This window comes from Podarcis erhardii (assembly GCF_964252035.2).
Source record: "Podarcis erhardii genome assembly, chromosome: 15".
Lineage (NCBI taxonomy): Eukaryota > Metazoa > Chordata > Lepidosauria > Squamata > Lacertidae > Podarcis > Podarcis erhardii.
In genome coordinates, this window is record NC_138505.1 from 18,447,908 (window position 1) to 18,474,257 (window position 26,350).

At 47.5% G+C, this 26,350-nt stretch overlaps 1 protein-coding gene and 1 long non-coding RNA gene across 8 annotated transcripts; one reads left to right on the forward strand and one right to left on the reverse strand.

Moving 5' to 3' along the window:
* Positions 1-1,144: 1,144 nt before the first annotated feature.
* On the reverse strand, positions 1,145-10,664 carry LOC309330487. 6 transcript variants are annotated; one of them, XR_014151424.1, is made up of 7 exons: positions 10,536-10,664; positions 5,996-6,066; positions 3,419-5,581; positions 2,372-2,488; positions 2,163-2,253; positions 1,976-2,059; positions 1,145-1,738 (listed from the first exon to the last, which is right to left on the reverse strand). It is a non-coding gene; the product is annotated as an uncharacterized lncRNA (long non-coding RNA). The 6 variants fall into 6 exon arrangements; XR_014151425.1 differs by lacking the exon at positions 10,536-10,664 and having other exon boundaries at positions 3,419-3,578; positions 4,286-5,581; positions 5,996-6,158; XR_014151426.1 differs by lacking the exon at positions 10,536-10,664 and having other exon boundaries at positions 4,040-5,581; positions 5,996-6,158.
* LOC309330446 (ras-related protein Rab-11A-like) lies at positions 5,500-24,665 on the forward strand. Of its 2 annotated transcripts, XM_081842135.1 has the most exons (6): positions 5,509-5,607; positions 10,678-11,026; positions 18,070-18,265; positions 21,270-21,463; positions 22,563-22,643; positions 22,964-24,665. In XM_081842135.1, the coding sequence occupies exons 2-6, from the start codon at positions 10,987-10,989 to the stop codon at positions 23,104-23,106; spliced, it is 654 nt and encodes a 217-aa protein (XP_081698261.1). In that variant the 5' UTR covers positions 5,509-5,607; positions 10,678-10,986; the 3' UTR covers positions 23,107-24,665. The 2 variants fall into 2 exon arrangements, with proteins under 2 accessions (XP_081698262.1, XP_081698261.1); XM_081842136.1 differs by lacking the exon at positions 10,678-11,026 and having other exon boundaries at positions 5,500-5,607.
* The last annotated feature ends 1,685 nt before the right edge of the window (positions 24,666-26,350 follow it).

Below are 26,350 nucleotides of genomic sequence, written 5' to 3' on the forward strand. Positions count from 1 at the left end.
TTCAGAGACACCTAAGATTCCTGTTGTGCATCCTGAACAAACTACAGTTCCCAGAATTCTTTGGGGGAAGCCATGATGGTTTAAAGTGGTATTATAGTGGATTAATGTTGTGAATGCAGCCCTACTTAAACTTTGGTTGCATTTGGGGATTTGACACAGAGCATAATTCTTTTTCATGGGGGGGGGGCAATGGAGGGGAGCACCACCTTTGCATTCAGAAGGTCACAGGTTCAATCCCTGCCGGCATCTCTAGTTAGGGCTGGACTAAGACTCCATATCTCAAACCCTGGGTAGCCACTGCCAGTCACCGTCAACAGTACTGGATTAGATGGGTCAACAGTCTGGATTCTCAGTCAACAGGAAGCAGTTGCTCACAACCTCAAATCTCTTAACCGCAGATCTCTTCCTGTTAGAAATGTGCTCAGGGTTGGGCTTTGGTGAGTCTCCAATAGATCTCTGTGATTTGAATGGAGTACGGGAGAGGAGAGATGGTTTCTATAGTGGGTCTAAATCATTTAGAATCAGAACTGTAGAGTTGGAAGGGATCCCAAGGGCCATTAGTCTCAACCCCCTGCAATGCAGGAATCTTAACTAGAGTCACTGACTGACAGCCATCCAACCTTTGCTTAAAAACCTCCAAAGAAAGAGTCCACAACCTCCCGAGGAGCACCCTGTGCTAACATGCACAGCAGCATACAGCAACATATCCTATGCACACAGCAACATCTCTGCTCCACCATGATATGGCATGTTTTTTTATTTATACACCACCCAAAGCCCCCCAAAGTGTGATCCACATTAATACATGTGAATATGAAATAAATACACAAAGGTACGATGCACACAATCAATCAATCAATAAGTCATATCCAACCATGCACAGGAATTCATAACCTACCACACAGGGTTGTTGTGAGGATAAAATGGGGAGGGGGAGAGCTACATATGTCACTTGAGCTCCTTGCTTCATGCAACTTGGGCTGTTCATGGTAGAGCGAGATTTGAACCACGGCTTTCCTAATTTCTCCCCCACATCTCTTAATGTTGTCACACTTACTTAGTAAGAACCTTGCAGGCAGAGATCTGTTGTTTTCCGATCTGGTATAGCCAAGTGATTTAAAATAACAATAACAAGATAATAACAAGATAGGAAAGGCTTGCCAGGCGGGAGCAGGTCCTGCAGGACTCCCAGCAGGAAGACCTGGGAGGTGTGTCTTGGGCAAACAAGGGACAAGGGAATTCGCTGTCCGCAAGGTGTGGGGCTTATCTTCTTTCAGATTTTGCCAGAAACAAGCCAGCTCTGGGTGAATTACTGTGTTTTGCAGAGGAAAGAAAAATCTCCCCCCCCCCCGGATGGGTGCAAAAGATCACAGAAGCAGCCCCATGCCAGGAAGGATGGGTCTCACTATGGCTTGGGCCCAATCCCTTGCCCCAGAGGACCTCCTTGGACCCCGCAGCCTCCTAGGCAGAGGTGGAAGGGCAGCACTAGGAAAGGGGGCAGAAATACCCTCTGGCCTCATTCTGGCTCCCAGGGACACACACCACATCTTCTGCATTAAAAGTCGCTGGGAGATGTGTTCTTGGGGGGATGGAAGCAACCAAAGAAATGAATACAGGAAGGCAAGATACTTACTCTGAGGTGGGGGAATCTTCGTGAAACAGCTAGCAGCAGAGAAATGCTGCTGGCCACTAGTTTCCTTTCCGCCTCACTTCCCCAAAGGGTGTAAAATCGGAGGTCCTGTGGGAGGAAAGAGCGTCTCAGACTCAGGGGCCAGTCTGGGCCAAAGCAGCCCTCCGCTGCCCCCATCACAGAGTCCCTGGCACTCCCGAACCATGAGGGTTGCCACTTTTGGTCTTGGGCCAAATTGGGGGCCAAATGGGACAGGGGACTCTGTGCCCCAGAAATGAAACAGTCTGTTGGGTAAGGGATGGGGAGCAACCCTAAACCCACTCCTGATGCCATCAGGACACTTACAGTGAGCAGCTGGAGGAGGGTGCCAGCATTGGGGGCCTCCAGAAGGAGACCCCCCAGTAGGTTCAGGAAGTGTCTCTTCCACTCCTGCGAGAAAAGTGAGAAGAGAGGTTGAGTGCTGGGTTATATCTTGCAAGGGTGTGAGAAGAAGACAGAGATGTGCAAAGGGAAGTCAAAGCAGAGGACATACCTCTTTGTCCTCCTCCTTTTCTGCGCCCCCAAGAACAGCCTCCATTGTCCTATGCAGGATAGCACTGACCATATCGCAGCTGAAATGGGGTCTCATGAAGGTGGAGACGCTGCCTCCTCCCTTACCCCCTTCTGCCTGCTCTTGCCTCCCCAAAGCCCCTCTCTGCCCCTCCCTCCCCATGGGGGTCCCTCACGCCACCCCTCACTCACCATAATGGCTTTGGCCATCTCCGGCTTGGAGCACTTCAGGGTTCGGAGCTCCCTGAGCCAAGCTGCCTGGCAGTTCTGGATGACCTCCAGGAGGTATAGCTGATCTTCCTCCAGCAGCTGAAATGCAAAAGTCAGGCTGTCAGTTCCTTGAGGGCTCCTCTGCATCCGAGAATGCAGAGTGGGGGGCAAAGAGCCCAGGCAGCATGGGCAGGGCCACATTTAGATGAAGAGAGGCCCTAGGCTACTCCACTTGTGAGGCCCCAGCCAACCCCCCCCCTCACAACTAGAAGAAAAAATTCAGAGTGAACTGTACAAACTTGCACAAGAACTCAATAAAGTTCTGATTTCTGAAGGTTTTTGCTGACCTTGTGAAAATGACCTAGAGCATAAACACAAATTCCAGTTCTTCCATTTTCTGCAAAAGATTGTTAGCTTGGAGCCTGGTTCCCCCTTCCCATTAACATCAGAGTACAAATGACTGAGGGTATCAGTGATAGCACTATAACTTTTCAAAACAGCTTTTGTGGCTTTTGAATGTGCTGTGTGTCCCACAAATACAGTGGTGCCTCGCAAGACGAAATTAATCCGTTCCGTGAGGCTCTTCGTATAGCGGTTTTTTCGTCTTGCGAAGCAAGCCCATTGACAGCTTAGCGGATTAGCGCTATTAGCGGTTTAGCAGCTTTTAGCGGATCAGCTGATAAGCGGCTTAACGGCTTAGGAAAAGGGGGGGAGGGGAAAAAACCCCGCAGGAACTCGCAAGACATTTTCGTCTTGCGAAGCAAGCCCATAGGGAAATTCGTTTTGCGAAGCGCCTCCAAAACGGAAAACCCTTTCGTCTAGCGGGTTTTCCGTCTTGCGAGGTGTTCGTCTTGCGGGGCACCACTGTATCTGTCTGACAAATATTTAGGCACATTAGACTGTGGTGGCAAAAATGATTTTAAGAACTGCACATCTCTTTGTGGAGGATGAAAAGAAGGAATAAATTTCGTTGATAATGCCAAAACAGTTCACTGCATCAAGGCAGCAATCCACAGCTGAACGACCCACCAGATTTATAGTGACCTGCCGGCTTTTGTTGCTTCAATGAGTGGTTGATACATGAAAGCAGTGACTGGTCTTAACTTCATTATCATAGCATTTTTGAGACTCTGTCTCTTGTGCTTGCTAGCACCACTTTCAAATCTTTTATTCATGCTTAGATTAGAATCTAAAAACAAAAATAAAAATTACTCTTCAACTGGATAAACTTGGGCTTCTGTCACTCTTCAGTAGCTGCCACCACTTGCTGACTTCCCTATGTCTTTCTTGAGGGGCAGAGAGACCCCTCTGGCTGACTCCTGGGGTTTGGAGATGAAAACCCCTAACTTTGGGTTTCTCCTATAGGGTTGGCACCTGCACATTTTGGGGCTTTTTCCCTCCCAGGACCCTTCTTAAGGCACTGGTAGGGGCAGAGCGGGGAGACCCTGTGGTCACAGCACTAGACTGGGCTTTTAAACAAAGAACAAATATTTTCTTGACTATCTGCAAGTAGCAGGATTTTAAACACAAAAGGCCCTTTAAATTAAACATAGAAAAGGAAAACACCACCGGGCACAAATAAAATAGGACAAAACGCAGTTCCTCCAACCCTATACTTATTTTCCCTCAGGATGAGGTCCAGTTACCAACCTGCCGCCTAGCCTCCTGCCTTCTACAGGTAGTTCTGGATCCCTCTGAGGATCCCTTCCCACTGCTGGCTTCCCTGATCCCCAAGGCCTCTCTCTGCCTGTGGGCAATCTGCAGTGCATGCTGCAGGTACCAGCAGGGCTCTGTGAAGTGTGAAAGATAGAGCTTGCTTGCCTGGTCTATCTGCCTCAGCTGGCCCCCCACTCGTACTCTCCCACTGATTAAAGTGCAGCACGTACCACTACTGACCTGACCCTTGAGTTGGGGAAGGTTGTTGACTCTGGGCCTACGGGCTCTGGATTCTGAGATGGAAAATTATGGGAGGCGAGGACACTCAACAGCCCAGCTCGTCGGGGTGCAAGTCCCTGCGGGTCTCTGCGGTTAGCAGAAGAAGGAAGTTCCAGCCAAATACAGGAGCAAAACAGGGGTCAATAGACCACAATCTTTATTGATGTGCAACAGGTCCCCACACAGAGTAAGAACCCCGAACATGGGTTACAAGCTCTTTGAAAACCTTCCCTCCCTACCAGAATACATGTCCAGAACCATCATTGAGACATCACTGATACATCATCATCATCATCATGTCACCAGGAAGGAGGGGAGTCGTGAGGTTACCCACGTTCATCAACTTGCCCCGTGTCATGAATGAGCCAGCCGCCAGGGAAGGTTTGCAGGCAGCTCCCAGTGAAGGAAGTAGCCAGGAAGCAAGAGAGTTAACTGCCAGACAAGATGAGCATAGCCCAGTGCCAACTCCCCCACCCTTAGGACTGGCAGTTGATAAGAGAAGGACGTAGGCCTGGCCAGGATGAAGAAGGCCTGGCCAGGACGCCGATGGCCCGGCCAGGACAAAGAAGGCCTGGTCTGGACACCGAAAGCCTGGTCAGGACAAAGAAGTCCTGGCCAGGACAAAGAAGGCCTTGTCTGGATGCTGAAGGCCTGGTCAGGACGAAGAAGGCCTGGCCAGGACGAAGAAGGCCTGATCTGGATGCTGAAGGCCTGGTCAGGACGAAGAAGGCCTGGTCAGGACGAAGAAGGCCTGGCCAGGACGAAGAAGGCCTGGCCAGGACGAAGAAGGCCTGGCCAGGACGAAGAAGGCCTGGCCAGGACGAAGAAGGCCTGGCCAGGACGAAGAAGGCCTGGCCAGGACGAAGAAGGCCTGGTCAGGACAAAGAAGGCCTGGTCAGGACAAAGAAGTCCTGGCCAGGACAAAGAAGGCCTGGTCTGGATGCTGAAGGCCTGGCCAGGACGAAGAAGGCCTGATTTGGATGCTGAAGGCCTGGTCAGGACGAAGAAGGCCTGGCCAGGACGAAGAAGGCCTGGCCAGGACGAAGAAGGCCTGGTCTGGATGCTGAAGGCCTGGCCAAGACGAAGAAGGCCTGGTGAGGCCCCCTAGATTTAGAGGCCCTAGGCTTCAGACTACTTAGCCTGTACATAAATCCAGCACTGAGCGGGGGGGGGGGGGGCAAGTCTGAGGGATCCACTCCCTGCTCTCGTTTCATCCAATACTCACCGCTAGAGAAGGGATGTGTAACCCCAGCACACCTGCAAAGAGAAGGACATGGGGACAGGTGAGTTTGTCCCTGAGCCCCTGGCAAGGCTATTCCAAGAGTTTTCTCCTGGATTCCAAGTCCTACTACAGGGGAGGGACACCCCAGGCCTTGGGGGCCAATCCTGGCCTCCTGCCCCCAGAACATGGCTCCCCAGGGAAGGTGACAACTGCCCCCCCCCGCCTTGTCCCGCTGACAACTGCCCCCCCCCCGCCTTGCCCTGCAGCCCAGCATTCCTCCATTGGACCCCACAAAACGGGGTGGTCGCTGGCAGGGTTGGGTTTCCAGACACTGGCTCAGATGGACCTTGGGTTGGATCCAGCCATCTGCCTCTGTGCATCTTTTGACTAGCTGCCCCCCAGCCCATTCCTGCCCTCCTCTGTCCCAAAAAGGAGGGACACTTGCTCACCTGACGCCATGGGCTGCTTCAGGCCTTGCAGGGCTGTTGCTGCGGCTGATCAGGCATCTTGAACACCTTAACTTAGAAGAGAGGAGCAGAGAGAGCGACTCAGAAGGTGGCAGCCCCAATTCTTCGGGGGGGGGGGGCGTTTGTGTGTGAGGAGGGGGGCGTCTGGCCCAATTCCTTCCATCTCTCTGCAGTTCAGTGACCTGAAAGGGCATCGCCAGAGGTGGAAAGAGGCAGCCCAGAGCATGAAGGGCTGGCAGAGAGAGAAAGGAGGCCCCAAGTGCTATGGGTTCAAGAACTCCAGCCCAAAGGAAAGAGAAGCATTGCCAGCTGTTAAAGGGCTGCTCTGCCTCGTCTTAGGACAGCCCTGCCCTTCCTGGAGAGGGAGGAGACCCCTAGGAGGATCCTCCAAGCATCAAGATGTCCCAGAAGAGGAGCAGAACATGAGGAAGATGGTGGAATCTTCCATGGAGCCAGAGAGACCCCCAGGAAGGGGGAGAAGGCCGGTGTCGTAGGGCAGTTGGAGAGATGCAAAATGGAGCCAGGCAGAGGTGTAGCGGTTGGAGGGCTGGACTAGGAGGACCTGGGAGAGCAGGGTTCGAATCCCCACTCAGCCATGAAGCTCCCTGGTGGACCTTGGGCCAGCCTAGCCTACTTTGCAGGGCTGCTGTGAAGATGACAATTGGTGGCAGGGAGAACCATGAAGGCCACCTTGAGCTCCTGGGAGGAAAGTGGGCTATGAATGTCCTAGTAAATGTAAATGATGAGAGGGGAGAGAAAAGGGGAAGGCAGGGAAAGAGTGTGGAGGAGCTGAAAACCAAGCCTGATGAGGAACAGTTGAGGCAGCTGGGTATGTTTAGCCTGGAGAAGAGGAGACTGAGAGGAGAGCCATCTTTCAATATCTGAGGGCTGCAAGAGGGAGCAAGCTTGTTTTCTGCTGCTCCAGAGGGGAGGGCAGGAGAGGAGATTCGGACTGAACGCTAGGAAGAACTTCCTGATGGTAAGACTCTCTGGGCGGTGGTGGACTCTCTTTCCTTGGAGGCTTTGAAGCAGAGGTTGGATGCCAGTCTGTGAGGGATTCAGCTGCAATTTGGGGAGTGAATAGCACTGGCCTACTTTACAGGGTTGTTGTAACCACACAGGGCTGCTGAGCATCCAAAAGTTCCCGACAAATGTTGAGCCTTCCATTTCATTGTAGGGAACAGCTGCAGCGCATCAGGAGGCGTCCCTCAACTTCTGTTGCTTCTCTCTCCTGCAGCCAAAGGGGCCGGGCTGGATTACCAAATAGGCAAAGTAGGCACTGGCCTATGGGCCCCACACTTTTTAGGGGTCCCACAACAATGGATCAAAATAATATTGATCTGATCTTGAAAGAAAACAACAATCAAGCTTTCTTAGTTCAATATTATTCCAGCGTGCGCACAAAGCCTGCCACCGCCCAGATTTTGACTGCCAAGGGGCCTCCACAGGGTTTAATCCATCACTCCCCCCCCCCCCCCAAGATGTTGCTGGACTCTCAAGTCCCACCAGCTGAAAACAGCAAGGTTGGGGATAATGGGAGATGTGGATCAATAACATAGAGGGCTGTAGATACAGAGTGCAGGTTTCTCAAGCTCCCTCAGTGGAATCTAGAGACTACCTGGAATCCAGGGCAAGAAGAATGTTTGGCTGATCACGGAGCAAACAGGTCCAGCTAGTCCTGGACATCTTAAATTAGTGGACAGAAGATATACCGTATGCTAGGTCAGGGTGTTGTTACATTGATACCACCTGATAAGAGACTTGGGACAGGCCAGAGAGATCTTGAAAGCAGATCTTCTCTGCAAGAGCTTCCAAAAGCGTGTATGTTAAACTTTATTTAAAATATGTCTTCTGCCTTTCCCTGTAAGTGTTCTTATAAATAAGAACTGCGAAATACAATACAATCAACTCCCCTCTCACACAAAAAATAGCAGACCATATAAGTATCCCTCCCCAACCTGGTGCCCTTCAGGCGTGTTGGGATTACAACTCCCACCAGTCACAGCCAGCAAGACTGTACAGTGGTACCTTGGTTTAAGAACAGCTTAGTTTATGAACAACTTGGATTAAGAACGCTGCAAACCTGGAAGTAGGTGTTTTGGTTCGTGAACTTTGCCTTGGAAGCAGAACATGTTTCGCTTCCTTTTGAGGGTAAATTGAGTCCCTCACTGCTATGGGAAAGCACGCCTTGGTTTAAGAATGCTTTGGTTTAAGAATGGACTTCCAGAATTAAGTTCGTAAACCAAGGTACCACTGTATTAAAGTGACTGATACATATCCCACATGTATGATGCCTGGGCTGATGGAACCTGCAGTCTCAAATGGCCACGCTAGCTGGAGATGATGCCAGTTACAGTCCAAAACATCCGCAGGGCACCAGGTTGGAAAAGACTGCATACAAAGTTCTTCCCAAGACAGGCATTCTCCAGTCCCCTTTCCCCACTGTGCAAATAAATAGGTTGTGTGTGTGCATTTTTGTGCATCACAGATTGCAATGCACAAGTGTGGAGTTGGCCTTGGGGAAGGAATCCAGCATGTTGGCCTGCTTTGATAAAAACAAGAGAGGTGATAATAGGGTCACTAAATTGTATGTCTTTGGTGGGGAATAAGCAAATCTTGTGAGGACTGGTCTCCCAGTTGTGATGAGCCATGAGAGCTGCGTGTAGAGCCTAACTGTTCAGGAGCAGTCTACCCCCTGGTTAGCAGATGCTGGAGACAAACAACAAAGAATGGCTACTGCCTCCAAGCCTTGTCAATTGGGCTTCCCAAAAACATCTGGCTGGTTGGGGAGAGAGTGCAAGGTTAGCAGGATCTTTGGTCTAATCCAGCAATACCAATTTTAAAGTTTCTATGGCTGCAGAGATAAGGCTACCAATGGCTGCTGACCTACAGCTATAGGCAGTAATGCTTCTGAATATCACCTGCTGGGATGTGCAGGTAGTGAGAGCACTGTCACACTCAGGTTCTCTTTTAGGTAAAGTTACTAGATTTTTTTCAATGAATCCGGGGACACTTTTCAACTTCAATGGATTTTGTATGGGGACTGATCTGTAAATCCAGGGATTGTCCCTGGGAAACAGGGACGTCTGGTAACCTTAGTTTTAGGGCTTCCCAAAGGCATTTGGCTGGCCTCTGTAAGAAATGGGTAAGAAAGGATGTTTAGAATAGTCTTCTCTCAAAAGCCTGAAGCGTTTCTTTTGGAAATAAAAGGGACAGGGGTCCCCCCAAAGAGTTGGTTAAAACTGTTTATGTTTGCTACCACTGCAGACAGAATTATGTACGCACAGAAATGGAAGGAAAAAGAAGTTCCAACAAAAGAGGAGTGGACTTTGAAATTACTGGACTATGACAAAGAGTCCAAAACTATTGGACTACGGAAAAATAACAGCAAAATAAGAGACCAAAATGAAGAAATGCTTGTAGAAGAATGGAGATCCTTTTTGGATTATCTGAGAAAATATTATAGTCAAATGAAATAGCAGGCAGGACTTGAAAGGAATGAGAATGATAAAGCAATGTGTGTTTTAATGAAATATTACATTAATGGCAGTAGATGAATTATTTGAATAGAAGCATCGTGGAAGGAAGGATGGAAAGTCAAAATATTAAGGGAATATTGTATTAAAATTGAGTTGAATTGGTTAAATGGCTTGAAAACTAATAAAAATGTATAGGGCGGGGGGAGAATGTAAGAAAAGCCCTACAGGATCAAACCAATAATGTTATCTCAGAGGTTTTTGACCTCAGCCGCCTCCCCTCTCCTTGCAAATCCTCGGGCAGCCACAGCCCCTGGTCTCTGAACTGCCCCATCCACCCCATAGAGACGTGCCTCCTTACACTGCCCCACAGGGGCCTGGGAAGCACCCCCTGGCCAGCCCCAAAGGCATCATTCGCCTGTGGAGCTTGTAGCCAGTCCTGCTGCAACAAACAGCTGTGCAAGCTTTTGGGAGGCAGAGACCCAAGAGGAGATCAGCGGAGGGAGGGGAGGAAAGAGGGACAGAGGCCAGTGTTGCCCGCAGCACCCCTGACTATCATTCAAGGCACCCGAGGGTGCCACAGCACACTGGTTGAAAACCACTGGCCTATCTAGTTTCAGCACAAAGTGGCCAACCCAATGCCTTTTCTGGGAAGCCCATAAGCAGAACCTGAACACAACTCTCACTGCTTGCAAATTTCAGCACATGCAGGGAGAACATGGTGGCCAATGGTGTGATCCAGCCAGCTCTTTTTGCTTTTATGGCAGGGTGTGGAGGGGAAAGCAGGGAGAGAAGCTGATTTATGGCTTTAGCCTTTCAAATAAGTCCTTCCCTTCACCTTTCACAACTCCCATTTAACAGAAGTAGTTTGCAAATAAGTGCTTTTCATTTGCATGATTCATCCAGTTGATAGAATCTGGGTTTTGAGGCAGCATAATATGGGTTAAAACAAAAAAACTTTTCCCCCTGATGCCTGTGCAATATATTCAAATTAAGATGAATCATCCTGTTTGTTGAAAACCACCAGCACACACTCCCTTGCTCACCTTGCCTGGGTGGGGTCAGCCAGGAAGCAGAGCATTCAGGTTACAAATTGGCAGAAATTAACGTTTTAAGCTCCACCCGTGGTTTTTGGCTTTTCTAAATTGGAAATGTGTTCTAGCCCTTTAAAAGTTTTTCTGGTTAAAGATATATGCCCCACCCACCTACCTGGGCCAGGTGAACTCCTTGACAGCCAGTCCATAGTGAGTACATATCCAAACCCCAAACTGGGCCAATCAGAATGAAGGGAGAGAGCAGCAGAGCAACCAATGGCAGAGTGGGAATGGCTTCCTAAGGCTGTGCTACCTGACTGCTGTACCTGAAGCTGGTTAAACCCAGGAAATCGCAGAGTAGTGAGATCACCTGCTTCTTTTGGACCCAGAGGAAAGAGGCACAGGTGTGTCCTCACCTGCTTTCTTGTGGGGTACCTGAACTCCTGAGGAGCTTGAAGTCACTATGCGGGCCAAGGATGATGAATATGATTACCTCTTCAAAAGTAAGTTTTTTCCTCTTTTTTTCAATTTCCTGGCCTTCCTAAGAGTTGCAAACTCTTATTCTTTTGCTTTTTAGGGCATGGGGAGTGTTAACAGGAGAAAAGCTTCTGTCCAAACACCATCATTACTTAGCTGCTGATGTGTGCTGTTTTAAAACTCTTACTCTTCTGTTACTCTTTTCAAAAGGCAGATTTTATGTATTTGCTTCTACCCTAAGAGAGAGCAGACCCCACAACTTGCCTATGAAATGTCTCATATACAGTAATGTAGAACCTATGTAAAACTCTGCCCCATTCATGAAAAGTTGTTGGGTAACTCCAGCCACCTCTGATTTCCCCCCATAAGCCCTGTGCTGCGGCCCCACAAACATCCAATGTTTCCTCATTTTTTTATTTATACGCATCTAAACTTGGGTGTCTAAGAGAGACATAAAGTTTAAATGGACCTCAGTAAAAATGGGAAAAGATTGGGCTTTTGTGGGTCTACCCTGCAGGGCTGTGGGAAAGAATCAAAGGTGGCTGTTCCATATTCCAGCCCGGTTTTTTTCCTCCCCTCCCTGCAACCAGGATTCATACAACAGCTGACAATTCTTTGCCCCAACTGTGGGTCTCTCGGCTGCTCCCTGTTCTAAATTTTATTATTTAACTTATTTTAGGAATAATGTCCCAAGGTGTTAATGGGACTCTGTTTTGGGGCCAGGTGTTCTCTGCCGATAATTTAGGCCCTCCAGACGTTTTGAGCAATCATTTGTGGTACATTTTGTTTGAAGAAATTAGGGAGAACTTTGCTTTTTGTTTTTCATCTTCCTATTCTGCCCTTCCTCCTAAAGGAGCCCAGGGTGGCAGCTTAGCCAAATATTGGGGAAATGTGATACTGGGAGGAACTGAGGGCCTCCTGACTTGCATTCTGCTCCCCGCCCTTTAAAATTGATGCTAAAACTGTAGCTTAAGTGTTCTTTTTTTGAATGATGCAAAAGGGACCTGACACACGTCTGGGGAAATGGCAGGACGTGGTGAAATTCAGGTTTGGCAAGGCTTGTGCTGTGTCTATGAGTCTCAACCAAACACCTGAGATCTCTCTTCCCTGGGTTTTAAAAAGCCAGGAATTTGAACTGAGGGTTGCAGGGGTGTCTAATGAAACTGAAAAACCAAATTGCCCCATAGAACTGTACTTTATTGGTTTGTCTAAGTCTTATTTTTCGAAACAAGTTTGGAAAGTTTCTCTGGCCTTGCTGCTAGATAGCCCTGTCTGGCAAGCCGCCTTTGAAAGCTGGTTTGTTTAATTTTACATTGTCTTGACCTTCAACTCTCCCTCCTCCTCCCAGGGGCCAGCTCTACCATTAGGCAAAATGAGGCAAGGTGTCTCAGGCAAGAGATGCAGAGAGCAGGGAGGGGCCTTGCAGAAGCCCCTCACCCCCTGCTCCCATTCCTCTTGAGTCTCCTAAGTTAACAAGCACTGTGGCCCCTGCCGCCCTGAGGTGTAGCACAGGACCATTGCTGAAATAAGATTGAACCTCAGTCCTGTCAGATTCTCTACATCATATGTGTGTGTCAGGGAGGTGTGGGGGTCCTATAGTTTGCTTCAGGCAGATAAATATTTCATAAAAATATTTTTATATGTTGTGGACTGTGAGAAAAAACACACTCAAAGCAGTTTAAAACTGGGCCAACCCTGCTGCCTCCTCCTCCATCTGCAAACTTGTAATAACTGTACTGGCCTACTTTATAGGGCTGTTGTAAAGATTAGGGAGGGACCAATGATGAAATTCTTCCAGCCGCCTCTGCTGCACAAGCCGAGCATCATCAATATTAAACCCAGAAGCTCAGAAATGCCACTTTCCAGATGTCTGAATAACAATACATGTCTCTTTGCTTTGTATTATGAGAGCCATTCTTCCAGAGGCAGGTTCCTTAGTAACTCTTGGGTGTTGGAAATGAGGTTATCTGAAGAAGGAGGGACAGAGAGTGACGGATGTTCCTGGAGTTTGGGCTGACTCGAGTTGTTATCTGACGCAGAGGACAATATGGTGTCTCTTCATTTGGTTCTTACTTCAACACTGAAGTCTTCTAGAGCAGTGGTTCCCAATTTGGGGGTCCATGGCACCATTCACATAACCAAAACTACCATAGAGATAATCAAAATTTTCAAAAGTCCATGGCTTAGCTTTTGAAAAACAGGAGGTCTGCAGCACTTAGCTAATTGGCAATGACTGATCTAGCTCACCTGGAGTCAGCAAGCTATTTTAGCAGCTGTGACACCACAGCTTTGATCTCCAACAAAGGGGAATAGCAATAGGTTCAGGAAGAATGGCATGGGTTTTGGTTTTGTTTGTTTTTGCTACCACTGCCTCTCCTGGATCTACTGCCTGGGGCAATTTTCTCACCCTTTCTAATGTTAGGGCCAGCCCTGAATGGAGCTGCACAAGGAATATGGGGGAAGGAGGTTGCCTGGACCCTTAACCATCCCTACTTTTTTTTGTTTGTCTTTTTAATTAAAGTTGGTTCAAATGGTTGCAGTCTAAAGCGACTTCCATTGGTTTTACTTAGTTTCCCACTTTTAATATCCTGCCTTTCTCCCAAGCAGGATATTGCTGTTCACCTCTCTTTGTCATCCTTACAACAACCCTTTGAGGTTGGTTAAGCTGAAAGGCATGACTGGCCCAAGGTCAGCCAGTGAGCTTTGCAGGCTAGCCACAGACAGGCTGACACTCTGACTTGTGTGTGTAAATTGGTTTGTTCTTTGAAAACATCAGTATATCACTCTGAGCCATCAAGTTTACAGGAGAAATTCCTGCGTCGCTTGATTATGTTCACCTCAAATGCAGTGCTCTAAAACCAGCCTTCACCAGCCAAATGTTTTGGACTACGGACTCACATTAGACCTGGGGCTGGTGGATGATGTATTCAAAATGGTGCTAGTTGGGGGTTGATGAGTAAGGCTATCTTAGCCAATGTCATTCTGTTAGGATGCTTTTAGATCCAAATACTGATATCCCATCCAGATATCCATTTTATTGTGCATTCATACACAGTCCTGCTTCTAATACTGTTTTGGAGCAGACTAAGGCCCCATCTGTACTATACATTTAAAGCACTATAATTCTAGGAGGTGTAGTTAAGGGTGCTGAGAGTTGTTAGGGGACCCCTGATTCTCCTCCCAATGATCGAAATTCCCCACGTGCCTAGCACATTTTGCAGCCTGCGTGGGTTCCACTGCAACCAAGTGAAGATGTAATGCCACCAGGTTTGGTGACTGACATCTCCAGCATCTGGCTGTTCTGCAGCAATGTTTTCTGCAGTTGCATGCATCCCTGCACGCCCCAGCATCAAAAGACGCTGCTGTGCACCAGCCGGCTGATCTTGTCACTATTTTATTCTGGATTGTTTTATTTGATGCTTTAATGTGTTGTAAACCACTTTGAGATTTTTTCTCTGAAATATAAAGCAGTATAGAAATGAAATGACATTAATAATAATAATAATACAATGAAACATGGGGGGGGGGGTGACCATGATTTAGGTTTAAGGTGCCATTTGGTAATTAGCTAATACATCTAACACTGCCCCCTCCCAGAGCTACAATTCCCAGAATACTTCACAATGATGTGTGGATGATTGAGGATAAATAAACCACCAGCACTCTAGTATTGCATCAACGACATGTTGCAGAATGTAAGCACCCAGGGGTAGCGGGGTATCCCAGTTCTGGAGGGTCTCTGTGGGTGAAGCCAGACCCAAGACCACTTGTAGGCTGAGCAGCTGAGGCACTCCCTGCTTACATCTTGCTGCTAGCCTTGATGCTGTTGTCGGAAGAAGAGTTTCATCCAAATGAGTCAACGATTGCTCATGAACTGAAGTCACTGGATTTCGCTTCTGATGACTCCGCTTCCTTTTCTTTGAAAAAGCCGGAATGACGGCTTGTGTTGCTACACACCTCTTTAATTTTTTTTTTTAAAAAAAACCCTTTCACCTTCACTTGCTCATGTTCCACACCCAGAGATGGGTTCACAAACAGTCCTTTTGTATTCTGAGGAACAGGGATAGGTAGCTGGTGGTTGGCAGTGGGACAGGAAGGGCTTCCAAATCAGGCATGTGAAGGGGAGGCATTGACTGCCTGATTTCTCCCTGGATTGGCTCACTTTGCGTGGAGCGAGGGTGGGGTGGGGGGGACAGGAATCCAGTCATTCCTGTTTCGTAGCATTTTTACCTGGATGGGCTTGTGAAGCAGCATTTCAGCTCAGGGGAAAGCAGGTGTGCTTCATTCTCCGCCAAGGTAGGCCTTGGTTCTCTGGGCCTAAAGAACCCATCCAGAATGATGTCCATTTTATCCTGCTTGTGCTCATTGGGGTTGTTATATAGGCCATCCCACTACTAACACGGTTTGCACTTGCAAACGTTTTGAGGCAGACACGAACTGTTTTATTTCCAGTCGCTACATGTCCTGCTGAAATCATAAGAAGAGCCTGCTGCATCAGGCCAATGGCCCATTTAATCCAACACCCTGTTCTCACAGTGGCCAACTAGATGCCTGTGGGAATCCAGCAAGCAAGACCCTCTCCCCTCCAGTCCTTCCCAGCAACTGGTATTCAGAAGCATCATTGCCTCCAGCTGTGGGACACTCAGCACAGCCATCATGGCTAGTTGGCTGCCAAGAGCTCTCTCTTCAATGAATTTACTCAATCGTCTTTTAAAGCCATCTCAGGTTGGTGGCCACCACTCCCTCCTGTGGGAGGGAGTTCCATAGTTTTAACAACATGCTGCATAAAAACAGGCGCGGAGCTACCTGCCCCGGCACCTGGAGTGGTGCAGGGGCGGGGTTGGGGCTAGCCGCCTGCACGACAAAGGGGGGGGCGCTGCTTGCCACCCACACAGCGTCGGGAGGGGCGCTGCTAGCCACGCAATGAGCATTGAGGGGCGCCGCTAGCCGCTCGTGGCAGCATCATCCCTAGCGGTCCGCTGCCCGTGCAGCGAGTGTCCAGGGGCGCCGCCCGCGCAGCAAGGGGGGTGGGGTGGCGCAGCAATGTCACCTGCCCTCACGGCTGACACCCAGTGCGCACCGCACCCCCCACACCCACCTTCCTCCGCCAGTGCATAAAGAGCTTTCTTTTATCCGCCCTGAATCTTCCAACATACAGCTTCATGTACGTACAGTGGTACGGTTACATACGCTTCGGGTTACAGACTCCGCTAACCCAGAAATAATACCTCAGGTTAAGAACTTTGCTTCAGGATGAGAACAGAAATCTTGCTGCGGCGGCAACAGGAGTGGTGCTTCAGGTTAAGAACAGTTTCAGGTTAAGAACGGACCTCCGGAACGGATTAAGTACTTAACCCGAGGTACCACTGTATATGAGAGAGGAAGAAAAACTTCATCCACCTTTCTCCATGCAATGAGCAATTATTTACAGTTCTTTTAGGCTGCCTCTTAACTCACCTTTTCCCTAAACCAAGAAGTCCCAAATTTTGCAACTTTTCTTCATAAGGGAGTCATAACTTTTTAAAGCACAAATGCTATAATGTTGGGGTTTTTTGGTCCTACTTCTGTTCTGCAGTACAGCACAAGAGTGCCTCTCCAGACAACAATAATGCGGTATAATTCAGGAAGCATCACAGAACGACAAATAAACTGGGGGATGTGTGGACTTTAGGTGGGAAGAGGGAATTATTGTTACAATCATTCTGGAAACTGTAGCTCCGTGAGGGGGATAGGGGTTTCCTAACAACCCTCAGCAACTTAACAAACTACAGCTCCCATAATTCTTTGGGGGAAAGCTGTGAGTGTTTAAAGTGGTATCACAGTGCTTCAAATGTATGGTGTGGATGTGGCCACCATTGGGTTTGCAACCTCACTGAGAACTAGGACCCTTTGAGTCCATCTTCTTCCTGGTGTTGTAGTGCTGCTAGGGTTGCCATATTTCAAAAGGTAAAAATCCTGACACCCACAAAGTTGTTGATAGTGATTTTAAGCTTTTGGAGCTGTTTCCACTGCTTTTTCCATTGTGTTGCCATACATCCTGGGTTTTCCTGACATTTTGCCGATTCAGCAAAATCCCCGACACAATTTTTACACCATTTTTTAAAAATAGGACATGTCAGGAATTTTCCTGACGTATAGCAAGCCTAGGTGCTGCCAACTTTGAGGACAGGAATCCTTAATCAGAAACTCTTTCCAGTGCATCACTGCCTAATTATGTTGGTGATTAGGAAGAAGTCTGTGGTTAGGAGATTTGGGGTTGTGTGCTACCATTTCCTGTTGACTGACAATGCTGGGGTTCCTGTGGGTTGGAGTTAAAAGAGGCTTTGAGTTACACTTTGTGATTCTGTTTTGCATGTTTGTTTGTTTGTTGACAAAGTAATAATCACAAATAAATAAGAATAAAAATGTGCATCCCACCCACTGTTCTAGCTATCCAACCTCCCAAAATTTCAACACCTCTTGCGATGGTTTGACCCCTTTCTGTTTTAACAGCACAAATTCTACAAACACCCTCCTTTATCTCATCAAAATCATTACTCCTGCACATTCCCCATCTTACTTTAATGGCACATGTTAGTTTATCATTAATAGCTATATCTCACACCTCTTTATACCATTCGTCCATTTTATATTCTGCTTGCCCCTTCCACTTCCTAGCTATCATAATTTGTGCAGCTGTCAATAAATTTATGAGCAAGTCCTTCATAGCCTGTGAACCTTCCACCCCATCGCAAATTGATCATAACTGTTTTGCATGTTTGAGAGAAAGAGTTCTACAAAATATGCTGGTTGCTTCCCCCACCCTGCAAATGTTCAAAGCAGTATATTAGATGTGGGAGCATCCAAACATGTAACGCACCCCCTCCCCAGCAACCCTAAATAGTACAGTCCAGTCCAGGAAAGACTTCTACACATTCTGCAGAACCGAGTGTCAAACCTTTTGCCTTATCCTTCCATTTCTGGCCTTGAACCTTTGGAACAACATTTTGCCATTTCCCTTCCCTGTGCTATTAGCATTCTGATGCTTAATTGTCTTCTCCCTATTTGTTACCTTGTTGCTTCTTTGCAGTTGTCCTCATCGGAGACTCGGGAGTAGGGAAAAGCAACCTCCTTTCTCGGTTCACCCGGAATGAGTTCAACCTGGAGAGCAAAAGCACCATTGGGGTGGAATTTGCCACACGAAGCATCCAAGTGGATAACAAGACAGTGAAGGCCCAGATCTGGGATACCGCCGGGCAGGAGCGTTATCGTGCCATTACTTCTGCGTAAGTACTGCCTTGCCTTCTCATGTTGCAGTGGGAAACCCCAAAGTGCAGTCTTCTTGGCAAATCCCATAGCCACGCTTCTCAGGCTATTCAATAAAAATGCAGTTTGGACCAACGCAGACATTACAACTTTGGGGTCCTAGTCAGACCACTGTTAAAGAGATTCCAAGGCTGCTGTTCTTTGCTTTGTAAATACAGTTGTGGACTAGGGGAATTCTGATAACGGGCAGGGGAAAGTAGGCCAGGAAAAGCTAAAGTATACTTACTTTACTGATTTCTAAATTTCTGTCCTGCTTTAAGGCTGACACCTCAAGGTGGCTAAATGGAAAAACCCGATTTCTCTTTTTTTAAAAAAACTCCAACTAAAAATGGCTTGGAAGATTAAATAACTAATTCGGCAAGGGAAATCAGAAGTCATAAAGGCAATGAATTGTGCCATTAAAAGCTCATGAGAACAAGGTGGATTTCACCAGGAGCCAAAAAGACAGCAGTGAGCATGCCTGGTGAGCAGGGAGAAGTTCACTGAGTGCAGCTCCCCCTCCAAAAAATACTTTCCCCCCCCAACAGTAGACCCCTGATAAACTGTGGGTGGCACCCAGAGCATCCCCTAATAAGCAGGCAGGCTCATGTGGGAGAAAGGGGTCCTTTTGTTACCTCTGCAGCCAGGCAAAGACCTTAAACTGGCCCTTGGATGTAGGTTAGTGTGGCTCTTAATATACTAGCAGTGAGACAGCTAAGGAGGTTGTTGTTGTTACTGCTGCTGCTGCTGCTGCTGTTTACCCGCCCTTAACCCTAAGGTCCCAGGGCAGGTTATGACAATTACAACATTGGAAACAGTCTAAATTTACAACTTAGAATCACAGAAATAGGAACGGTCCTTAAAATGCACATCTCAGGTGCCAAAGGCCAGGGTGAAGAGTTGCATCTTCACCACATAGCTTCTGGCAAATGCTGAAGGTGCCAGGCCGATTCTCCTCCATGGAGGGAGTTCCACAGCTTAAGAGCTGCCACAGAGAAGACCCTGTCCCGGGCCTCCACCATCCCAAGCTTCTGAGGTGGAATTACAGTGGAACTACAAGAAGACCTCGTCTACTGGTCTTAACACCCTGGAGGGTCTGGAGGGATGGAGACTATCTCAGTTATTTGGGGCCTGAACATCTTGAATTGGGCCTGGAAATGAACTGGCAACCAGCGCAGCTACTGTGATCTAAATGGAACCCCAGCCGCTAATCTGACTGCTGCATTTTGGACCACAGTCTGTCTTCAAGGGCAGTCCCACATAGACCTCTTTGTAACAATCTAACCTGAAAGTTACCAGAGCATGGAGTACAGTGGCTAAGTCATCTCTGTCCAGAAGACATTCCCAAAGGGCCACCCAGATTATATCTATATCTATATCTATATCTATATCTATATCTATATCTATATCTATATCTATATCTATATCTATATCTATATCTATATCTATATCTATATCTATATCTATATCTATATATCTATATCTATATATCCATCTAGGGACTAAATTTACTTAGCTGCCCCATGTCTGAGGAGGCCAGTTCTAGTTGGCAATCTGCTCACCACCAGGTTTGGAACTACTTGCAATTTCTTGGTTGTTTTCAAGGGCAGTCAGCTGGTATCCAATCAGAAAGGAATTGCGGGATGGGGGCTGTGTGCAGACAATACTGTTGTCCAATCGGAATGGGAGTGGTAAATGGGGTCGTGTGTTGCGGACATGGCATGTGATCAAGGGTGAACTTCCACAGACGGGTGTGGGATCCTTGTGCACACCGTGTGAGGTCTCTGAAGGTGCTGTGAACTTAGTTCTTAAGGTAGATAAAAAGTAGGTTAAAAAAGATTCCAACCCCATGCAGTAAAGGTTGGATGCAAGACTCCCCATCCCGCAATTGATCAACAGTTTGCCAAATGCTCCTTAGTTTTGTCTGGACAAAGCTTCAATTTATTAGCCCTTTTTAAACTCCAGACACCTGTTCCAAGGAATCCAAAGCCACCATCAGGGTCTGATAGAAAGGAAAGTCAGAGCTAGATATTCTCAGTGTATTCTCAGTCCTGTGACTCCTCCCAGTGGTTTCATGTGGGTATTAGACAGCATGGATGGACTTTATTCATTGCCAACCCATGATATCCCAGGAGCAGAGCAGAGTGTTTCCCCACCATCATGAGATTGTCAGTTGCCAAGACAATTCTAAGTTTGGAATCGGTTTTTCAAGATCGCCTTCCTTGCTCTGAAAAGATTTCTCTTTGGCTTCTGTGACTGTAAGAAGGGCAGAGGTTTTGCAGGGACAAAAAGGCAACCCTCATTTACTTAAGGAAGGTGTTTTATTACAAGTAGGCAAAAGCTTCCAAGCTTAAAACAACTGTCAGCTGCACAGTTTCTGGTGCCAGCTGTTAGTGGACATCAAATCAAGCACTAAAAGTCTTGGGCTTGGTGAAAAGGTTCTAGAACAGCCTTTGCCAATGTGGTTCCCTCTGGATGTTTGAGAACAACTCCCATCATGACTTGGCTGGCTGGAGCTGATGTGAGTTGTAGTCCAGAACATAAAACTCATTCCACATTTTTAAGAAATCTTACTTTGAAACTCACTGCAACCACGTTTGCTGTTCTCTTTTCTGCACCTGCTAAAAACATTTTTGTTTAGGCCGGCCTATCCAGAAATGCAGAACACGTGCGTTTTAATCTGTTTTCAGTACGTCACTGGTTTTAATTGTTCTTTGAATAGCTGCTTTTAACTGTTTGTATTGATAATTTTACTGTCCTGGTCTTTTTGTAAACCGCTTGGAGGTTTTCTTTCAGTCAAGAGGTATATAAATGTTATGAAATAAAGAAATAAAATGTATTTAATGGGCTAGGCAGTTATTTGAAGAGTGAAATTGGTAATGGATGGTTATTTTTTACGACGGGTGGGGGGGTGGCATTCAGTGTTGTGCAGCAAGCTTAGTTTTTACCTCCCCCTTTCTCTTCCACCTTCTAATCCCACTGCAGTTACTACCGGGGGGCAGTTGGGGCACTTCTTGTTTACGACATCGCCAAGTACCTGACCTATGAGAATGCAGAGCGCTGGCTCAAGGAGCTGCAGGACCACGCTGATGCCAACATCGTCATCATGCTGGTGGGCAACAAGAGCGACTTGCGGCATCTGCGGGCAGTGCCCACCGATGAGGCCAAGAGCTTTGCAGGTACCCCTCTGCCCCATTCCTCCCGCCTCCTCCTTTTACTTGCCCTGGTGAGGGAGGGTCTCCAGGGCCACCTCCCTAGACTCTGCACAAGGCACTGTGTATATCTGTGTTTTTATTCATTTCTGTTTTGTACATAATGGCTTTCAGCAACCTGGTGCCTTCCAGGGGTTGTTGGACTCAAGCTCCCACCAGCCCCAGAGTTGTTTCCAAAAAATATCTGGAGGGCTACATGTTCCCCATGTAGAACCCCACTAGAACCTTGCATTTAATTTTTCTTAAGAAAAACAAAATAAGGCTGGCTTTCTTGAGATGCCACTTCTGAACCAGATTCTAAATTTCAAACTTTTGCTGTGCCCATGTGGCATTGTGGAACCCAAGTAGCCCTCATTATAAAGAAATGAAGGGTAGATATGGGTTGTTGCGGTTACGCGTTGTCAACAGAGCAACATTCTTGATTTCCTCAAGAGGCAGCTGTTATAGTTACCATCCCTCTGTCTTTGTACATCTGGATATTCTGGGGAGCTGAGCCCTGAACCTGCTTGCTAATGTGAAGCCTCAAAATGTCTATCGTTGGGATGTGCAGAATGCATTTCCATCCTTGTTGGCCAACCCCAACAATGCACCTTGGCTAGTAGGAAAGGAATTCCAACTCATAGCTTCAAACTGGTTTGGCTCTTGGTACCTCTGCTTCTGACAGGGCTGTCAGAGTCAGAGGTCTGTTTATCTTGCACCTGGAAGATTCAGGACAGAAAAAAGTAAGTCCTCCTTCACATGACTGTGGAACTCCCTCCCACAGGAGGCAGTGATGGCCACCAACTTGGATGGCTTTAAAAGAGGATTGGACAAATTCATGGATGACAGTATGACTATTGGTGGCTACTAGCCACAATGGCTATGCTCTGCCTCCATGGTCAGAGGCAGCAATGCTTTTAAATGCCATTTGCCATAAACCACAGAAGGGGAGAATGCTCTTGTGCTTTGATCCTGCTTGTGGGCTTCCCACAGGTATCTGGTTGGCCACTGTAAGAACAGGAAGCTGGACAAGATAGGCCATTGGCCTGATCCAGCAGGCCTTTCTCATGTTCTTATGTTCCCACAGAAAAGAATGGCTTGTCATTCATAGAGACGTCAGCTCTGGATTCCACCAACGTGGAGACTGCCTTTCACAACATCCTAACAGGTAAGCCGTTGCGTATGGTAGGGTGAACTCACAGATAAACTGGCTACATGCAGCAGCTTGCCTGGTGGAGAATTCTGGAGCACTTGAAAACTTTACATGCTTCTGTGACATTTGGGCTGGTCCCAGCAAAGGTATTATACCATCTAGGGATATTTGCAGGTGTTGTTTTTTTTTAATAAAAAAATGGACCTACAACAGTGACCTATTGCTTCTTACCTAAGAAATAAGCTGTTCTTCTGCTCCAAAACACACCGTCCCCCATCACTGCTCTAGTTTCATCTGTCTGCACGACTTCATCTTCTCCGCTTTTTGCTCTCCAGAAATCTACCGGATCGTGTCCCAGAGGCAGATTGCTGGTGGGCAGCCGGAGACGGAGTTCAGCGCCAGCAGCACCATCGAGCCGATCAAGGTCCTGCCTACCCACCAGGAGGGCCGGCAAACCCCTTGCTGCCAGAACATCTAACCTGCAAAGACTGCAACGAGGAAGTGAAAGGGGAACAAGGAAGGCCAAATAGTCTCCGGTACCTCCAAGGGGGAAAGTGATGCTCCAGGCAAACTCCTCTTTTTCTTCTTCTGGTACCCAACGTCCACCGTGCTACTCTGCTTCATGTAGGTCAGAAACACATAACGGATCGTGTTCGTCTTTAGATGTGGGGAAATGTTGGTGTCAATGGGTGCTTTTCGGACCACCTGAGAGATACCCCATCCCAATTCCACAGCCTTCTTCCCTGAGAGGTGGCTGCTGGCATGAGGAAGTTGGTGGGTCACAGGGATGGCACCTCCCACACCAATGGCCCTTTGAATTTCTTGCCGAAACTATTTTCCTGACTCTAGCGTATATTACATGGTTTAAGTAGAGCCCTTTGCTAACATAGGGGGTCATGGCATTCAACACTATATGACTGGAATGAAAAGGGATTGAGCTGGTTGGGCAGCCCACTTCTAAACCAAAGATAGAGTGGACTCACTATCATGGCTTCATGGGCTGTGGTTTTCAGGGGTTTTTAAAGTTGCTGAAGTTAAATAAAAACAACAACTCCTTTGCTCCCTCCTAATTACAACTCCTCTTTGAGGGAAGTCATGGTGAATTAAGCCTGGTTCCCCCCCCCCAAGTTGGTTCTGTCATACAGACATGCCCTCTCCACCCAAAAAAATTGGGGGGCTCCGCTGAGGTACAAAAGCCAGGCTGTTGAGTAAGCCTCAACCTGTGTAAAGAAGCCCAGAAATTGAGGCAAGGCCCGAGGCCTGCCTCGCTTAGAAGACAGTGAACTTTAGCCGCCCTGTGGCTTGGCAGCAAAATGGCTTTGTATCAACAACCAAATAGGAGCTGCTTCTGAGTGATGACTGTTCTGGGCATGCCAGATGGCTTTAAAGCACAACTCGCCAGTCAGGTTGCATTTGTGAGGGCGTCTGTCACCTCCACCTTCACCATAGCAGCAGAAAAGCCTCCCGGCCTGGTATGATCACACCCTATGTTGGATCATTGCATTGGGTGACTGCTTCCTGCGGATTTTAATCCAGCAAATTGGTATATTTCCCTGCTGCCCCTTGTGCTGTTTTAAAGACCCAGGTTCCCATTAGCTTCATGTCTCACGAGGCCTCGCAAAGCAAGTCTGGGAAATGGGAAGCCCAAAGCAGCAATAAGTAGCCTTTTGAGGACCATGAATGGAGCTGGAGTTTGCATTCTTGCTCAGCCTTGGAGAAAATGGCTGACCCTCAGGATGGAGAAGGAAGAAGTTGTTGGTTGGAGTTGTTTTTCCTCTCCCCTCCCTGTTTTGACTTTGCTACCTTTTCTGGAGTGATCAACCGGTAAAGATGAGAGTATGCTGATGGTTAGATTCTCGTGGCTTTCTCTTGGTTTTGCTCCCAACTGCAACTTTTGTGTAAATAGTAGGCTATTGGGAGGGGGGTATTTTAATGTGTGAAATTGCCTTCCTTTCATTTGCTTTGAAACTTGTGTTGTTGTTTTTTTGTGGGGTCTTCTGTGTGTGCTAAGTGTTTAAATAAAAGCTATTTGTTTTATTGTATTGTGCTTATTTACTACACTTTTATCCTACCCTTTTCTCTCCAAGGAGATTGAGGTAATAATAATAATAATAATAATAATAATAATAATAATAATAATAATAATAATAATAAAATTATTATTTATACCCCGCCCATCTGGCTGGGCTTCCCCAGCCACTCTGGGCAGCTTCCAACAAAATATTAAAATACTATAATACATCAAACATTAAAAGCTTCCCTAAACAGGGCTGCCTTCAGATGTCTTCTAAAAGTCTGGTAGTTGTTGTTCTCTTTGACATCTGATGGGAGGGCATTCCACAGGGCGGGTGCCACTACCGAGAAGGCCCTCTGCCTGGTTCCCTGTAACTTGGCTTTTCGCAGTGAGGGAACTGCCAGAAGGCCCTCGGTGCTGGACCTCAGTGTCCGGGTAGAACGATGGAGGTGGAGACGCTCCTTCAGATATTCTTCAGGTTCTCTCTCTCTCTCCACCCATCCATTTTATCCTCACAACAACCCTGTGAGGTGGGCTAGGCTCAGATATGCTGAGATTCGTGGCCGATTGGGTATTGAACTCTGGTCTCCCAGGCCCTAGTACTGCACTCTGAAGTGTGACATCATACTGGCCCTAATAATGACATTTTGGCAGTATGAGTGGTATTTGAACCTGCAGCACTTGCGCTCAAAACAGTTTCCTGGCGTTATTATAGCACACACACAGTGAGGCATGGAAAACTGGATGGACCTAAAGCACTTCTAAACCAAGGTGGTGTACAATAGGCATAAGCATCATTTAAACAAATGACACTTTTTAAAAATTGGGGTTGCACCCCTGCTCACATTGCATAGCTGTCAAGTGTCCCTTATTTGAAGGGACAGTCCCTTATTCCAGCGCCATGTCCCGCTGCTGTCCCTTATTGATGGATGTCCCTTAAATGATGTCCCTTAAATTTCAAAGGAAGCAGCTCCTCTCCCTCCCTCCTTGCCGGCCAGGGAGGAGGGAGGCTCCAACTGTGTTGCTTGGCTGTGTTGCTCACCCAATAAGAAGTCTAAGAACGACTGGGGGGGGGGTGGAGCTTGCATGCCTTGTGTGTGGCTAGTTAATGCAAGCTGAGGGTTTTTTTGAATGCTGGACGCCATTTTGTTGCATGTGCTGCTGCAAACTTTGCAGTGCAAAGCCAGGCTGGGGAGCCATCTTAAGTTGAGGCTGCATAGGCCTTGTGGTGCATGTGATTCAGATTCTATTCAGTTGAACCTCTGGTTACAAAGTTGGTTGGACAGTGTTCTCGAAGCTACCAGCATGAGTTTGACCAGACTGCAGGAGGACAGGAAGACTGGAGTGCCTGGAACAGGTGAGGCTGCAGGTCCCTTATTTTGGCTGCTGGTCCCTTATTTTCAAGGCTGCTGGTCCCTTATTTTCAAATCTGTAAGTTGACAGCTATGTCACATTGCTTGCCAACCTTGCTTATCACTACATCCCTAGACCTTGCCAAACATCCTGCCCTGCCTCCCCAGGTTACATCTTGTCAATCAACCACCCCTTCTCAGTAAGCAACTGCGAGAGACCAATGGAGATCCACCCCTGCTACTTCATCGGCTGCTACTGTACAACTTGCCCCACAATCCACAGCAGTGAAGAGTGGTAGCAAAGCAAGAATGAAGAGCAGTTGCTGAGAAGCTGCTGTGTCCTGAGTGTTCCTCCA